Source organism: Microcaecilia unicolor, chromosome 11 (genome assembly GCF_901765095.1).
Source record: "Microcaecilia unicolor chromosome 11, aMicUni1.1, whole genome shotgun sequence".
NCBI classification, from domain to species: Eukaryota; Metazoa; Chordata; class Amphibia; order Gymnophiona; family Siphonopidae; genus Microcaecilia; species Microcaecilia unicolor.
The window spans coordinates 26,224,471-26,242,446 of NC_044041.1; the positions used below are offsets into that span (position 1 = coordinate 26,224,471).

Sequence of the window (17,976 nt, forward strand, 5' to 3'; positions counted from 1 at the left end):
GTCAAAATAATATATAAATAAAAAGGAAAAAAAACCGCACCATATAGTGGTAACAACAGTGACGTAAAATTACAAAGCAGAGCAGGCTGAGGTTCTGGCAAATGCACCAGCACACTTCTTACACCAGGGTCTTGGTACCAGTTCCACAATGAGCAAAGTGGGCCCTCCCAGCAGGGCTGCCGAGAGATAGGCCCAGGACAAGGCCGCTCCCGGGGCCCCCCCACCCGGCCCTCTCTGCACCCCCGGGCCCTCTGCACTGACCTTAAGCGCCTCACCTTTGAAAGCGCAGCAACAAGCAGCGGCAGACCATTCCTTCCTTCCGTGTCCCGCCCTCGTGGAAGTTATGTCAGGCGAGGGCGGGACACGGAAGGAAGGAGTGGTCTGCTGCTGCTTGCTGCGCTTTCAAAGGTGAGGCGCTTAAGTTCAATGCCAGGGAGCGACGGAGGGCAGGCGAGCCGGACTGCGGCGGCGCCGGCCCCCCCCCTGGAGGCCTGGGCCCGGAGAATTTTGTCCCCCCCTCTCGGCAGCCCTGCCTCCCTGGTCCTACCTTGAAAGGCGCTGGTGGTCTAGTGGCTTCTTGGGAGGCAGGAAAGAACCCCTCTCTTTCTTGCCCGCTATCGCGACTGTACCCAGTGCTGCTGTGTTTTTCAAAATGACTGCCGAGATTTACCGTGGTAGTCTTGTGGGAATCTTCAGGCTCGCGAGACTGCCACAGGAAGTCTCAGCAGCCATTTTTAAAACGTAGTGGCAGGGGCAAGAATGGGATTCTTTCCTGCCCCCTCAGAGGCCATTAGACCACCAGGGCCGTTCAAGGTAGGACCGGGGAGGGCTGCAATAATGTGCGGTGGCGGCGGGTATCCAGGGAGAATCTCTGAGCCCCCTAGAGCCTCTGGGCCCTCGAGCACTGCCCAGTTGCCCGAATGGTCAGTCCTCCCCTGTGTAATACAATAATATTTGCTTTAAGACAGCATATGAAATGGGGAAAACGACAGGCTCCACTGGAGCCCCACTGAACCCAACTTTGGACTCCTGAAAAAGGTTAAGGCTGAAACATGGACCTTGTTGGGTCTATGCTCCAATGGAGCCTGTCATTTTCCCTATTTGAGTGCTGTCTTGAAGCAAAAATGATTGTGTTACTCAATAAAGATTTTTTTTTTAATTTCATCTGACTCTTCACCGTGATAATTTTCCCACTCCTGTGCTTTGGTAGTTCTGCTCCTGCTAGATAAGGTTTGATAGGCTTCTCTTTTTTTTTTTTTTTTTTTGAAGGACCAGTTCCACAACCCACGCACACACCCACGTCCCAGAACATATAGCCCCACCCCCTTCCAGCCGATTGGACGCACGATCCCTCACCAGGCGGGGTTTAATCATCGAGCCACCTCCTCTCTTTTTTTCCCATTGGGTGGAAGGCAGCGTCTTCCTCCGTTCTGATTGGCCATCCGGACAACCCGGACGGTATGTGTTTGGCAGCGGGCTCCGGCTCAGTGAGTGTGTGGGGAGAGCGCAGCGCACGGTTGGCAGTTCCGGTTTGTGCTGGGATTTTGGTTCTGGGCTCGTGCTCACTCGCCCATCAATCATGGCTCTTCTCCTGCAGCACCAGTTTAAGCCGCTGCCGGCTGATAAGCAGATCGATACGTGCAGCTTTTTGGAGGCCGTGTCTTACCTGCCCCAGTTCTTCGGTGAGTTGGGGGACCGGGTGGGCTGAGCCTCTGGGACCAAGTGGCCCCGCGGGGCAGAGAAACTCTCAGGCTGGCACAGAGCCTGCACGGGGGGTGAGAGGTGTTTAAGAGAGGTCCGATCCCATGGGGAGAGGGGGTGGTTTCAGAAGCTGGTCCTTGGGGAGGGGGAGGCTGCCTTCCCTCCCTCCCAAGGGGATCCTCCAGGCTTCAGGACCGACGATCCCTCCACTCCCAGAAAAAGGGATACCGGCTCTCTCTTCCAAGGAAGGAGTGACCTCAAAAGGGGAGACCCATAGATGTTGGCTGTTTGGGAGCTTGAATCACGACTCCAATATTAAGCAGAAATTCATTCTCTAGGACGTTGCTTCTGTTGCGTGGAATCACTTAAGCTTTGTTACTAATTATTCTGTAAAATGGTTTCCCTAACTGTATTTTGCAACTTTAAAATAAAAGTAAAAAAAAAAAAAAGAAATTGAACTTTTATGGCCAGATCTCTTCCCTCCCCCCCCCTTTCCCTTCCCTTCCCTGGATGGAAGGAAGCAAGCCTGCCTTCTTTTCTATTCCCAATTAGGGTGAGGCTGTTGTCAATGTGAGGTCAACCCCCCTGGTCGCCAGAGGAGAGACGTGTTTTCATATGTCAGCACCAACTCTGGTGTTGTAGTAAAATTATTTTAAATCAGCTATTTGGGGATCAGGGAAAAAAAAAAAGTGAAAACATGGCTTTTCTTGGGCTGGTCCTTGAAAGTATAGGACCATTTGGAAAGTGTCTGGGTAAAGGTTCTGGCTCCAGTATTATGAAATGGAGGTGCAGACTGTGTGTGCTGTTATAGTACTGTTCTGTTTTTTTTTTCTATTCATAGCTTTGGGTGGACTTTTTTTTTTTTTTGCTTTTGTTTGTTTTCTAGACTGGGGAGTTAGTATATAAGTAATAGTAAGTAAACCTGGTGTGCTTGTCTATTTGCTTAGACTCCTGTCTCCTATAGGAAAGCAAGCTACTTTGAGATTTCAGTTGTACTGAAACCAGAGAAGTCAGAGCATGTTGAGAAGTCATTGACCATTTTTCATGCTGCCTGCCACTGGGCAGTAGAATCTGTTGTCCATAGCGAACTCAATTTCTTTAACTAATTTCATACAAGGGGAAAAAAGTATTGGTTTGATGCATTTATTGCCTCTTATCATGTGTGACAACTACACTGGCTTTCTGTACAGTTTTCTCACAGTTGTTCACCCCATGATAACAGCAACGCTGGATTACTGTAATATTGTCTATTGGTTTGATAGTTGATTCAGAATGCCACAGTGTGACTGACAAGTAAATGATGCGATCATATCACACCATTTCTATACAAACTTCACTGGCTACCTATACAATGCAAGAATAGACTCTTTTTTTGTCTGATCTTCAAGGGTCTTAAAGTAAGCACTGCGTACCAGTCTTTCTGGCCGTGAGCCCTTGAGAGTGGCCCGATAAAATTGTGTAACATTCCCTTTTCCCCCCAGGTGGCCACTCCAAATGTGGGTTTTATGACCCCATTTGGGGTCCCAACCCCCCAGTTTGGGAAGCTCTGCCTTTAAAGCAAATGGACCAGCTGGCTGAACAGGATCTCTCTACACACCTCCACCATTGCTGCAGTCCTCATGAAGAATATCCCTAACCACACCTTTTCCGAAAGAAATCCTACGATGTGATGCTGGCTAATGAGCCTTCTTTGGCGTAGTCCCCACACTCTGGAATACATTTCCTGAAAGGCATAAAACTATTTTTATTTCTTAAAAAAAAAAAAGGCATAAAATTTTTATTTCTTTAAAAAATTTGACCCCGCTTACACATAAGCGGTTTACAAAAAATACATACATAAAATCATAAATCCACAAGAACAATCGTATACAAACATTAAAAAAAACTGCTGAACACCTACTTCGCACCATACTATTAAAAATTTAGGGCACAACCACTTCCATCTGATAATTTACCCCAGAGCCTCTGCAAGAACTCATTATAAAAGATCCCACTTCTTTAAAAACAAAAAACCGGCCTGCACAAGAGTTTCTCTTTAGTAAGTTTTTAAAAATTGCTTCTTACCTGCACATAGGTGCAATGAGCCTGGTAACATATTTTGAACCAACCACAGAATGATGTAATCTTTGTATAGGCATAACATATCTTCAGCTACATGCAGTCTTGGAACGTAGTTCTCTGCTAGTTCGGTAAACAATCAGAATTCCTTAAATATATTCTGGTACTTTTCCACACAGCACTTGATGAATAATTGTCAAGACCTTATGCTGTGTCCTGTGTCCGCTTATGTGTCCTGTATTCCACTGGTAACCAGTGGAGTTGTTTCAAGATTATTATTATTATTTGTATAACGCTACCAGACGCATGCAGCGCTGAACACCTGACACAGAGAGACAGTCCCTGCTCGATAGAGCTTACAATCTAAAAATACAGACAGACAAGACAATTAAGGACGAGGAAAGTACTGGGTGAGAAGGAACATGGATAGGGGAATTGAGTAGTGGTTAGGAGCCAAAAGCAGCGGTGAAAAGGTGGGTTTTCAGCATAGATTTGAAAACAGGTAGAGATGGAGCTAGGCGTACAGGCTCAGGAAGTCCATTCCAGGCATAAGGTGCCGCAAGGGAAAAGGAACGAAGCCTGGAATTAGCAGTGGAGGAGAATGGGGATGACAAGAGAGATAGGTGTGTCGTGCAGAATTCTGAATAACTTGTGTTTTATCTGCACTTTGGAAGCCCCCAAAACAACACATTTCAGTAATCAATGTTTGATAAAACTAAGCATTGCATCACACTATGTTGTAAGCTCTTCCGAGCAGGGACCGTCCTTAATTGTTAATTTGTACAGCGCTGCGTAACCCTAGTAGCGCTCTAGAAATGTTAAGTAGTAGTAGAAAATCGCACTTATCCAAAACTGGCTCTAGTATATATAATAAATGTAACTGCTGTAAAAGTCGACTGAATGACTTTCACAATAGGTGTTAAGTTGAATTCCCATTTGTCTAACAGCTTCATCTTCATCCTTTCTGGAAATGTAATTCCCTCCATACTAATGTCAGTAGGCCATGATTCCTCCATATCGTTACCCACCACCATAATCTCTATTTTATCCGTATTCAGCAGCCCCCCATTCGCGGCCATCCTTGCCCCTAATTTTCGTATATGTTCCCTGCACGCGATTCGCCAACCATACACCCCAAGAATGCACCGGAAAGAAAACTTGTGCATCGTCTGCTGTACAAGTCGCAAACACACACAAGGACTAACACCGGTTGCTCATATTGTAGCAGGACTTGCTTAACCACATGTACTGGAGCTGAGATCACTTTCCTGCATCTCTTCTGACTCATGTGCTATTTTTCTTTGTTAGTCACTGTTATCGTCTGTCTATATGTTGCACCTCTGCATATACCCTATACCACCTATTAAGATGTTTTGATGTGTATTGTGCATTTTTGAAGGGGCCTTTTTACTAAGCGGCAGTAAGCCCACTGTGTGCTTACCACGCGCCAATCTGGAGCTACCACTGGCCCAACACGGGCACCGGCAGTAGTTCCACCCCCAGCATACGGCATTTCTGCAAATGCTATACTTGTGGTAATCGGGCCGTGCCGCACGTTACCCGGTTACCAGCAGGTTAGCACGTGAGCCCTTGCTGCCACCTCAGTGGGTGGTGGTATATGCTCACTCCCCGCATGGCCACACGGTAAGTGAAATCTTACTATATGGCCATTTCTCTCTTTCAGCCTTTTTACTCACTGCAGTAAAAAAAAAAAAAAGGCCTCAGCACGCGGCAAAAATTGGCCCCGCTTCTAGCGCAGGGCTCTTTTTACTGTAGCTTAGTAAAAGGACCTCTTAATTAGTAAATTGATTACATTAGATTTGAAAACAAAAGAAGAAATGATCGTATATAACAAAATTATAAAGTAAATATTAAGAAATACAAAGGAAAATAGATGAAGCAGTCCCCGTCGTGGGAAGGAAGATTTTTAAGAAATAAGAATCTTGTTCGCTGAAATTCTAAGAGGATTTTGTTTAGGTTCATAATCGAATATCTACCGTGTTTCCCCGAAAATAAGACACTGTCTTATATTAATTTTTGCCCCCCAAAATGTGCTAGGTCTTATTTTCAGGGGTTGTCTTATTTTCAGGGAAACATCGGGGTTGGATCGGGGTTGGCCCGCCCGCCATTGCTCGCGGAACTAACCTTAAATGCCACCTTTCACCTTTGCAGCAGCAGGGCAGGCCACTTCTTCCTTCCGTGTCCTGCCCTCGCCTGACATAACGTCCGCGAGGGCGGGGCATGGAAGGAAGAAGAGGTCTGCCCTGCTGCTGCGAAGGTGAAAGGAGGCATTTAAGGTTAGTTCCGGGTGGGTGGAGGGGGGGCCGCCTTGTCCGGCTCTCGGCGGCCCTGCTTTCAAACAAAAATTTGCTAGGTCTTACTTTTGGGGGAGGCCTTATATCTACCAATTCAGGAAAACCTCTACTAGGTCTTATTTTCGGGGGATGTCTTACTTTCGGGGAAACAGGGTAAGGTAAAATATATTAGGCAATCTTATTAGTTAAAAACTTCTTTAATTGAGTTTTTTTTTTTTGTTTCTCCTGCCAAGAAATCAAATACTTGGGAACCTAAGAAAAGGTACCTCCGCTTGTAGAACATTATATTGTATTGACCTTATATTCTGTAACATCCTCTTCAGTGCCGTGCGGATCACAAAGCACTAATAAAGCAGCATATTCAGTTGGGAATATACATTAACCCCTATGTTTACTAAGGTGCGCTATAGGCACGTTAGCGTGGTTAATGCGCGTTAAAATGCTAATGCGCCCATAGAAATGTATAGGTGTGTTGGCGTTTAACACGCCTTAACTTTAAAGTCGCGTTAAAAATGCTAACGCACCTTAGTAAACATACCCCTAAATCACATAATAATATTGAACTGTACATCAACCCACAGTCTGCTCCAATAACACTGCTTTAAGTTGCTTACGAAACAGATAATTAGTTACTGAGCGAACGGCTACCAGAAGTGAATTCCATAGTGGAGCAGCCTGATAGAGAATGAAAGCAGAAAGCTGTCTACAGTACCTAACAATTGAATTGAGTGTCCCCTTCTATCCAGGCTGTACTTTCTTCAAAAAGGTGGTAAATAAATCCTAATAAGCATTACACCGACATTTAGGTGTGCAATTGCTGTAGCAGAGAAGGGAACTAGTGATGATTGTTCATAAGCACATAAGCACCGCCATACTGGGAAAAGACCAAGGGTCCATCAAGCCCAGCATCCTGTCTCCGAAAGCGGCCAATCCAGGCTTCAAGAACCCGGCAACCCCCCCCCCCCCCCCCCCCAAAAAAAAAAAAAAAATTAATAATGTTCAATGGACTTTTCCCTCAGGAATCTGTCCAAACCCCCTTTAAATTCCGTAAGGCCAGCTGCTGTCACTACATTCTCTGGCAACGAGTTCCAGAGTCTAACTACACTCTGAGTAGAGAAAAGCTTTCTCCTATTTGTTTTAAATCTACCGTATTCTAGCTTCATCTTGTGTCCCCTGGTTTTGTTGTTGTTTGAAAGTGTAAACAAACGCTTCACATCTGTCCGCTCTACTCCGCTCATTATCTTGTAGACTTCTATCATATCACCCCACAGCTGCCTTTTCTCCAAGCCCTAACCTTCTCAGCCTTTCCTCATAGGGAAGTCTTTCCATTCCCTTTATCATTTTCGTCGCCCTTCTCTGCACCTTTTCTAATTCCAGACAAGTTTGTTTATATAACTTTCTGACTAGGACTCCATTTTATGTCTGTGAAAATATATTGACGGGCCTACAGTCTGGAGGTGTTTGGGGGATGTTAAAAACCACTATTTTCACTCTGCATCTAGAGTGTCGCACATTTCTTGTTTCTCTTAGACTTTCCAACGACCTGCCTCCTTCCTACGGGGCCAGTATCCGTTGAGTTGTTTAGCAAATGGTTTGGATGTATGCAAAGCGTTCTAGAAACGGCAAACAGTAATGGAAAGTTTGGGGAAGGTGGAGGGATAGGACTTATGGGGTGATGCTCTGTTTAAAAAAACCCCACAAAATCCTGATTTTACTGTCTACGTAGGTAGATAGTGAGAAATACAGCATCAGGAGAACCTGGGGAAAGTCGCTGCTTTTCCTTGTGGTTAATGCGTGGAATATTGCTGTTTTTAGGACTCTGCCAGTTACTTGTCTTGCATTTGCCACTGTTAGAATCAGAATACTGGGCTGGATAGACCCTTGGTCTGACCCAGTATTTTATTTTTTTTCTTATACCGTTTAACTGACAATATAAAGCCATTCAAAATGGTTTACAAAAGCATAAAAATAATAAAAGATCAGAAATATAATTAAAACAAAAGAATGGAATTTAATTAATTAAAAGAAATAAAAGCCTACTAAAAAGAGCAAAGACCAAGAAATAATCTCAACCAGTTAACCACTGGAAACGGATACATTTTGTGAGCTTTCCTAAACTGTAACAGACTCGTACGTTGCCTCAAATCTAATGGTGGTTTGTTGCAATGTTTAGGAGCCGTGACTGCCAACGGACCTTCCTAAAGTGATCCGAAGTTGGGACTTCGGCAAATTTCCCTGTGCTGATCCCCTGGTCTAACAACTTGGACATCTTTCCTTTACAGGAAGCCAGTGTAATAAGCACAATAAAGCTTTAGTTCTTTCCCAATTACTTTTACTGAGAAGAACATGAGCAGCTGTATTTTGAAACATCTTCATAGATAGATCCACATATAATGTGCTAATCTAGATGACTGATTAAAAATAAATGAATAACTATAAACGTAGCATTCATTGTTGGGTATGGCTTCGATTGACAAATCATCTTCCGTTTTCAAAATGCTGTCTTAGTTATCTGTGTAATGGGTTTTGTGCTATCCCAGTATTTTCCAAAACGACACCCAAGGATTTAACCGAATCCACCCACAGGCAACTCTTATGCAAGAAAGTATATGTAGCTTTCAATAAAATAAATACATGAATTATCTCCTGGGTCCAGTTTCACTCAGATTTCTTCATGCTCAGACAGAGGCATCGGGGACTGATGATCAACGGTACAAAAGATTTGTTGGCAAGGTGTAGCAGTGCCTTTCTGGATTCTTCCTCTTGAAGTTACATAAATCTTCCCAGAGTAAAGAGTGTGGACGCAGTTCTGCAAAGGGCGCCGAACATGGCGCCAAGAAACAAGCACCGGAAATAGCAGTATTCTGTAACGAAAAGTATGTGCCATTATGGAATGGGCAGGGAGATGCACACTAGAGAATGACACGGGGACAAAGTTTATCTCCGTCCCCGTGGGCTCTGTCCTCATCTGCAGAAGCCTCGAACACTTATAATTTTATATTTAAATCTATTTATTAAAATATAAAAAGGAACAATATGCCGTGCAACTGTTGTGTATAAAATTACAAGTAGAGAACAATAATAACATTTAGCAGCTATAATAACCCTCCTTCCCACCACCACCCTCTACCCTTCCAACCCCAACAATAGGTGATTTCTACTACACCAAGGAATCCTAATTCACACTGTTAAAATGTCCAGGGGTATAAAATGCAACCCGTTTTTATATGCCCTAGAGGAGAAAAATATGTTTTTTTTTTAATTTGTGGATAAATAAGAAATCATCAACAATCTCAGGATTCAGTCTAGCTCTCCTGTCTTCCACAGCCCTTCCTGGAATAGAAGTTGTCTTCTTAGAAGATGTGTTGGTAGCAGGATGTACAGGATCTCCCATGCAAATTTTGCTAGTTGTGGCCAGTATGTTTGCTTGTTTTTTCCAAAAAATCAAAATATCTTTGTAGGCATTACTAAATAACAGTCCAGTTCATTAACAGGCTTCAAAGTAGAAAATGACACTGGGACAAAGTTTGTCTCCTGCCCCGTTCGCTCTGTCCCCTTCCCCCATCCCCGCGGTTCCCCGTCCCCGTGTCATTCTCTAATGCACACCAATATGTAGCTGTGATAACTTACACCATGTCAATGGCGGGCATAAGTATTTTGCAGCACTTTCACATGTAACATTCACAATCCAGTGATTCCACTCATGCTGTGCCCTCATGTTTGCTCTCCTTGCACATATGCAGAAACAGCAATGTGTGCATATGTCACAGAATAGAGAGGGGATTCACGCACTTTCCACAGAAGAAGTCAAGGAAACTAGCGAGGGTGGAAGTGGGAATGTTCCGAATTACCAAGACAAACTGAGTAAGAGCATTCAAAAATTTATTGCCAAAGGTAAACTGACCCAAACGGGCCGTGTTTCGGCTCAAAGGCCTTCCTCAGGGGTCTTGTTCATATTAAGTACCATATACTGCACAGCTTTGTGAGATGACTGGATCCGCTTCAGAGTCTCCAACTCTTGCTGCAGTCAAGGAGCTGAGCTCGACCGCCTTTGGCTTCCTTTCAGTTTCCCCGTCAGGCACATCAATTTCAAAAACCTACATATACACAGACTCATCACTTGGCATCTTCCATACATAAGTTCCAATGATTTATACCTAGATTGCTAATGTTATTTTTGTTCAATGTAAAAATAAAACCTTATTGGCCTTATTGCTAACCACAATTACCTCCTTGTTTTACTCATTTCAGTCCCTGGCTAAAACGAGCACTTGTGCTTGGCCCGAAGGGGGGAGCAAAATCCGACAAGGACATATTTTAAATTATACATCTGTTTCCATTTTAAAATAGAAAATACCTTTTGTCATTTTTTTTGGTCTTCCCAGACAATGCCCACATATTACCTCCTTTGAATCTGTGCTTTCAGGGCTTCTACATGTGGATATGGCTTCCTGAAGTGCCGTTGGCATATGTAGGCCAAGGAACATGTGCAGATGCCATTATTTCCAATATGTAGAAGCCACACAAAGCTTCCAAAATGACCTCCTGAAATGAAACATCTGGAAACCTTTCCACCCATTCTTCGCCGTTATTACAGGCAGTGCTGTTCATTGACCCCATGTTTCACATCGATCTACTGCTTCATGGGTTACCTTTCTCCCACAGAGAGCAAGTTTCTTCCGCGAAAACAACCTATAACCACCTAAACTTCCGGAAATCACTAAAAGCCTACTTGTTCAAAAAGGCATACCCTACCGACCCTACTTAAGTACCTGAACCTTGAAACAGTACGAAACCAAAGAACGTAATGGATATAACTTAACTCTTCCTCTATACGATTCCTTAATACGTTTGTTCCAAATGAACCTTATTCAACCATAACATCACTGTGTAACTGTTTATACCGGAATTGGCGAATGCCTTTATGGTACTATGTAAGTCACATTGAGCCTGCAAATAGGTGGGAAAATGTGGGATACAAATTCAACAAATAAAGGTGGGGAATTCAGTGTTTTTTTTGGTTACATCTTTGAGGGTTCTTTGATTGTATAATTTGTGCTCTTTGCAAACATTTTGTTAAGATGACAGATCTAGATATCTGATACCCTCCAAGTTAAACGCAATTTGCTTGAGGAACCCCAATGCTTAAATTGATCAGGGTTCAATTTATTTGCCTTACCTATTAAAGCAGTATCCCCCTGATTCTGTAAAGGATGCCAAATATTGCACACACAAATTTAGGCGTGTTCCTGATTTGCATGCACAATTTAATTGAACAAGCCAATTAGTGCCAATTGGATTTTTAACAAGCAATTATTGGCACTAATTGGACTTAATTGGGACCAACGCGTGTAAAGTTAGGCTTGAGATCCACGCCTTAAATTTATGTGCATTCCAAAAAGGGGCATGGAAATGGGAGGGTCATGGGTGTTTTGGGGGTGGACTGGGGGCGTGGCTTTGTTATGCCTTTGTGCAAATGGCCGTTCCTAAATTTACACACGACCGTTTCTATAAACCGTGCCGAATTATAGACACGGCTTATAGTATACTGCTTAAGAGTTCTTTTTCTTGGTGCCGATTGTTTTTTAGGCACCATTTATACAATTTACCCCTATGGGCTAAATTATATATGGGCCTAAAAAATTCTGTGCAGAAAAAAAAAAGGCCTAGGTGTGTTCTCTAAACTGTGCCTAAATTTTCTAGAATAGGCTTTAATTTCCGCACGGTATATAGAATTACGCCGAGCGCCTCTCCATGCAACCAAATTTAATCGCGGCCGTTTACGCCACATTTTACTTGGTGTAAATCCCGATGCCTAAATTAGGCCCAGAGCAGGCATATTCTATAACGTGCATATTTTATAAACGCCCCACTCAAGGCCTCGTCCCCTTTTAAACTTTGTGATTTAGAATTTATGTGCACCATATTACAGAATATGCTTAGCGAGTTCTGCATGTAAATCTCAATGCCAGTTAGTGCTGATAATTGCTTTAACATCAGTAGACAGCACTGATTAGCTAGTTAACCAATTAAGTTATATGCATTGGTATAGAATACACTTCTATTTCTGTGCAGAAATTAAGGTGCCGTATATAGAATCTGGCAGTATATGTCTAAACCAGTGTTCCCAAACTGCACTGTGGCATCCTGGTGCGCCGCCGCAGTGAACTCTCGGGGGGTGCCACGGCAAAACTTTACCTCCCTCCCCGCTGTCCACAATCCAGCATCGCTCCCTACTTTCCCCTCATGTCCGGAATCTGCTGCTTCCTGCTTCTTCCCCCGCTGCAGTGCTTGCAGCTTTCATTTTCAGGCCATCTGCGATTCACACAGGCACTGCGGGGACTTCCTTCTGCCGCGTCTGGCCCTCGCAACAGGAAGTTGCATCAGAGAGGTCCAGACAGAGCAGACTGGGAAGGCCCTAGAGTGCCTGCCTGTGTGAATCATAGACAGCCCTACTTTTAGGTTCTGTCCTAGAAGATCCCTTTATTATAAATTTAAAATTTTCTTTCTATAAATGTTGTATTTTAACCTTGTTCTGAATATTACTTTATGCCATTAAGCAACTTTTTATTGTGGAATAATCTTCCTAAAGACCTCAGACTCACTGTTCCTTACCAAGCTTTTCAAGGGGAACTTAAAACTTTATTTGAAAAGTTTGTCTTGATTCCAGTTTTGTTGTTACTATGTATTGCTCAATATTTGTGTTTGATTTATATAGTGCGTCCAATTTAGTTACTTATGAGTCTTTGAACTGTAAGACTTGTAATCCGCTTTGGGTGTATTGAGGGGATTTGGCGGACTGTAAATGGACAGATAAGATTAGGTTAGATTAGATTACAAATACCTAGAAGGCAGACAAAGACAAGGAAATGGGAGGGAAAGATTAGAGTATTCAAGGGGAAGAAGACGGGGAAATATGAGACGGATAATGGCAATCTAGTCAGAGCAAGATGAAATCCAAAAGGGGAAGCTGTTATGTAGTTCGGTGTGAAATGTGAAAGATAAGTATCGCTAAAAGCACCTCTCTCTCACCCCTCTCTCTCTCTCACCCCTCTCCCTCAACCTCTCCTAAAAGTTCCCTTAAAAACATAATTGCCATTAGAGGACAACCTTGCTAGCGCCCGTTTCATTTCTTTCAGAAACGGGCCTTTTTTTTTTTTTTTACTAGTGTAACTATAAAAGGTATTGAAATCCCTTTAATAGAAAGAGTGAACACTTTACCACCAGCAGTGTAGAGAGGGAAAAGTGTGGCTTCTGTAAGTTGAGTGTTTGGATATTTTCAATAAACCATAGAGCAGCAGGGTCTACTTTAGAGAACAATGTTCTAGGAAAAGAAATCCAAAAGGTATAGGAACTGTATGTCATCTGAAAAATGTGAAATCAAGAGTCTGGAGAAATGGTGTTAAGGGGGAAGGGGGTACAAGAAAAATATTGAAAAGAAATCTGAGCCTTGGAAGAGGCCTAGGTGAAGAAAAATTGAGTCGGAAGTGATAAAATTTATAATTCATCCTCTTCCTTCATCCTTCATTTATTAGGATTTATTTACCACCTTTTTGAAGGAATTCACTCAAGGCGGTGTACAGGAAGAATAAATCAAACATGAGCAATAGACAATTAACAGCAGTAAAAATATTCAAATAAGAATACATAGTATGGCATAATATATTATATAAATTCTACTATTAAAACCATTCTATGGAGAAAAGAACAACATTGGATCCATTTATTACAGACAGTGCAACCTAACGGTTTAAATCGAAACATTGAATGGAATGCTTACTATTAATGTTTAGGTAGCCACTCCCAGAGGCCGGGCTGGGATGAACGGATTGGAGCAGCCTGTTCCTGGGGCGGGGCGTCCTTATGCAGAAGGTATGACGTGGTTGGGTTTAGATTTCCGGCCGGCGTCTTTCTCCTCTGCGCCATTTTTGATAGTGCATGCTGTGATTAATCTTGAGTCAGTTCGGTTATTTTTGAGAGGTCCATGTAAGGATCCGAGATAGGAACCTTCCTGAAGCAGCCTGGATTTTGGCGAAACAAGGCGCACTTGTTGAAGGGAGACACGGGATGGTGTTTAAGACAACTGAACAGTTCGGTATCTACTCCACATTGGATTATCATCAGCCTGGATTCATTTAACCTACCGAGCCCTGAGTTTCCAACATACAGATAAGTGACTGGTTTTGTGGAAAGTGGACGTGAGGAAAATTGACTTGTGCAAAGATTACGTAGGTGGATTAAGCCTGCAGTTTCTGAGGACAGTGTACATTTCATGGGGGTGTAATAGTCCTGCGATTTTCCTTTAGTTCTGGTTTCAGTTTGCACAACAGGGGGGTAGTTTCTAGTTTAAGGGGTCAGGCTTTAAATAATTGATGAGTGGTTTTAGGGGATACACTGTAAGAGGGGGTGTTTCACCTAGTTTAACTCTGTAGATAGTGAAGGGGAAGGAGAGTTTTTATGCCATCCGGTTTTCTCATGTAAGTTTGAGTTTTTGCGGTTGGCTTTTTTTCTCTTCTTTTCCTCACTGGAACCAGTGATAGTACTCTACTCCTTATTTAAATGGTGAACCAAGCCAATGTAGCAGTGTGTTCTCCATTAGGAGGTTTGAGGTTCCTTGTTATTTACTAGAGATGATCCCAATTGTGGATTACTGAGTTATAGGGTGTTACACCACTGTATAGGACTTATTTTTCAAACCATTTTTTGATAGTAGAATTTACATTATACGGGTTTTGAAAATTCCCTGTTTTTGTTTATAGAGTATTTTATAATATATTATGTACAATGTCTACACAATAGGTAATATATTTTATTTGACAGTGTAGGGTATAAGCAAAGATGGAACATATAGATAAGAGAGTAGGAGGAGTTAGAAAGTTAGGTGACTAAAGAAAGTTGCACAAGACATGGTTAAATATTATCTCAGCTAAGGTAGGTTTGTTTAAAAACTTTATATCCAACTTGATCCTAAATTCTAGGCAGGTTCCAGTAAAAGTGCATAAAATAAAAATAACAGAATAGTCTGAACAAATTGCAATAATACATAAAATAAAACAATTCCAATAGAACATATTAAAATACTAGTAAAACAGGCCCGTTTCAGAGCAAATGAAACGGGCGCTAGCAAGGTTTTCGTCGCCAACACCCCCCTCCCTCCCTCCCTGGCCAACCCCTTCGTTGTTCTGCCATTGCTCCGCCCCCAGCTTCATGACGGAGAAATTTCCCACCCCTCCCTGCCAACCCCTTAGTTGTTTTGCCATTTTTCCGCCCCCAACGTCATGACGTTTGCCGCGAGGGCGGGGCCCGGAGCGATTTCCCACCCCGCCTCCCTCCCTGCCAACCCCATCGTTGTTCTGCCATTGCTCCGCCCTCGAGGGCGGGGCCCGGAGCGATTTTGGTGGCTTCACCACCACGAACCTTCGAACCTTTTTGAAGGAAGTCAGGGCTTGGCTTCACTGACGTCAGTGTCCTCAGAACGTTGAGGGTGAGTTTTATTATAGTAGATTATCGAATGTGTACATTAAGACTGCACTTCTCCATTAGCAGCCAATGTAGGCTGTTTGTTGTTTGTTCTTTTTATTATCTTTTTATAATTCTTATATATCTATATTGGGATTGTTTCGTGTGGCTTGTGGTTTTTTTTTTTTTTTTTTCTTAAATCATTACAAAAAGAAAGCAACATGTTAAGTGCAGTTTTTTTTTTAAAGCTCATAGGCCAACACAGAAAAAAATCGAATACAAGCTCTCCCTCAAGATAAAATCATAAAATAGCTGCAAATATTTGCTGAAATTTTAAATCCTTCAGCTAGGTCAGCACAGGCACATCTACTGGCAACAAATTCCACTGGACAGACCTGGCAATAATAATTTTAAAATGCATGGGCTAAACCTGTATGGAAAGACTGGAACCAAACAAACTTAGCGGTGCCTCAGATGGCAACTCCAGTAGTTGGGGAAGAAGGCTGGTGCTGGGCAGACTTCTACAGTCTGTGCCATGAAAATAGCAAGGCCAAATGAAAATAAAGTGTGCTGCGGGCGGGACCAAGAACCACTCCGCCCATGAAGCTGGAAGGCATGCACAACCCATCAGTCCAAACCTGGGCCAGTCCGGAGGGACTAAAGGAAAGCAAATTAGCAGGTAAGGTCTAATTTCTCCATAGGTAGTATCACATCAGACATCAGAGAATGTGGTAAAGGCGATTAGCTTAGCAGAGTTTAAAAAAGGTTTGGACGGCTTTCTAAAGGAAAAGTCCATAGACCGTTATTAAATGGACTTAGGGAAAATCCTCTGTTTCTGGGATAAGCAGTATAAAATGTTTTGTACATTTTTGGGATGAAAACGGTAACGGAATTCAAACATGCGTGGGATAAACATAAAGGAATCCTGTTCAGAAGGAATAGATCCTCAGGAGCTTAACCAAGATTGGATAGCAGAGCTGGTAGTGGGAGGCGGGGCTGGAGGTTGGGAAGCGGGGCTAGTGCTGGGCAGACTTCTACGGTCTGTGCCAGAGCCAGTGGTTGGGAGGCGGGGATAGTGCTGGGCAGACTTATACGGTCTGTGCCCTGAAGAGCATAGGTACAAGTCAAAGTAGGGTATACACAAAAAGTAGCACACATGAGTTGTCTTGTTGGGCAGACTGGATGGACCGTGCAGGTCTTTTTCTGCCGTCATCTACTATGTTACTATGTTACAAGCGTGCTGACTTTAGTAAAATGGGGGAATACCTAAGGAGGGAGCTGATGGGCTGGGAGGACGTACGAGAAGTGGAAGGACAGTGGTCCAGGCTGAAAGAAGCTATAAATAGGGCCACAAACCTTTATGTAAGGAAAGTAAATAAAAGCAAGAGAAAAAGGAAATCGCTATGGTTCTCCAAGCAAGTGGCTGAGAAAATAAAGGCTAAAGAGTTCGCATTCCAGAAATACAAAAAAACTCAAGACGAGGAACACGGGGAGGAATACCGGAGGAAACTGAAAGAAGCCAAGAGAGAGGTACGTCTGGCGAAAGCGGAAGAACAAATGGCTAGAAAGGTAAGGAGGGGTGACAAAAATGTCTTCAGGTATATTAGTGAAAGGAGAATGACTAAAAAGGGAATTGTGAGACTAAAAGATACTGCAAACCGCTATGTAGATAATGATGAAGAAAAGGCAAATTTGCTAAATAGATACTTTTGTTCTGTTTTTACTGAAGAAAATCCGGGAGAAGGACCACGATGGACTGGCAAAAGTTCATTTGAGAATGGAGTGGATATAGCACAGTTCACGGAAGAGAGTGTGTATCAACAACTAGAAAAACTATAGGTGGACAAAGCCATGGGACCGGATGGGATCCACCCCAGGATATTGAGGGAGCTCAGAGAGGTTCTGGCGGGTCCTCTTAAAAGATTTGTTTAATAAATCCTTAGAAATGGGAGAGGTTCCGAGGGATTGGAGAACGGCGGAGGTGGTCCCTCTTCACAAAAGTGGTGATAGGGAAGAAGCTGGAAACTACAGGCCGGTAAGCCTCACTTTGATTATTGGAAAAGTAATGGAAGCGATGCTGAAGGAAAGGATAGTGAATTTCCTGGAAGAAAATGAGTTGCAAGATCCGAGACAACATGGTTTTACCAAAGGGAAATCGTGCCAAACGAATCTCATTGAATTCTTTGATTGGGTGGCCGGAGAATTGAACCGTGGACGTGCTATAGACGTAATCTACTTAGATTTCAGCAAGGCTTTTGACACAGTTCCCCACAGGAGGCTCTTAAATAAACTGGACGGGCTGAAGATAGGACCCAAAGTGGTGAACTGGTTGACAGACAGGCGGCAGAGGGTGGTGGTGAATGGAGTTCGCTCGGAGGAGGGAAGTGAGTAGTGGAGTGCCTCAGGGATCAGTGCTGGGGCCGATTCTGTTCAATATATTTGT

At 43.2% G+C, this 17,976-nt stretch overlaps 1 protein-coding gene across 1 annotated transcript in view; it reads left to right on the forward strand.

Moving 5' to 3' along the window:
• The first annotated feature begins 1,458 nt into the window (after positions 1-1,458).
• Positions 1,459-17,976, forward strand: part of GLTP (glycolipid transfer protein) — a 75,056-nt gene continuing 58,538 nt past the window's right edge. The window contains exon 1 of the mRNA XM_030219188.1: positions 1,459-1,682. Coding sequence (XP_030075048.1) covers positions 1,580-1,682 — 103 coding nt within the window. The 5' untranslated portion in view covers positions 1,459-1,579. The remainder of the gene's footprint in view (positions 1,683-17,976) is intronic.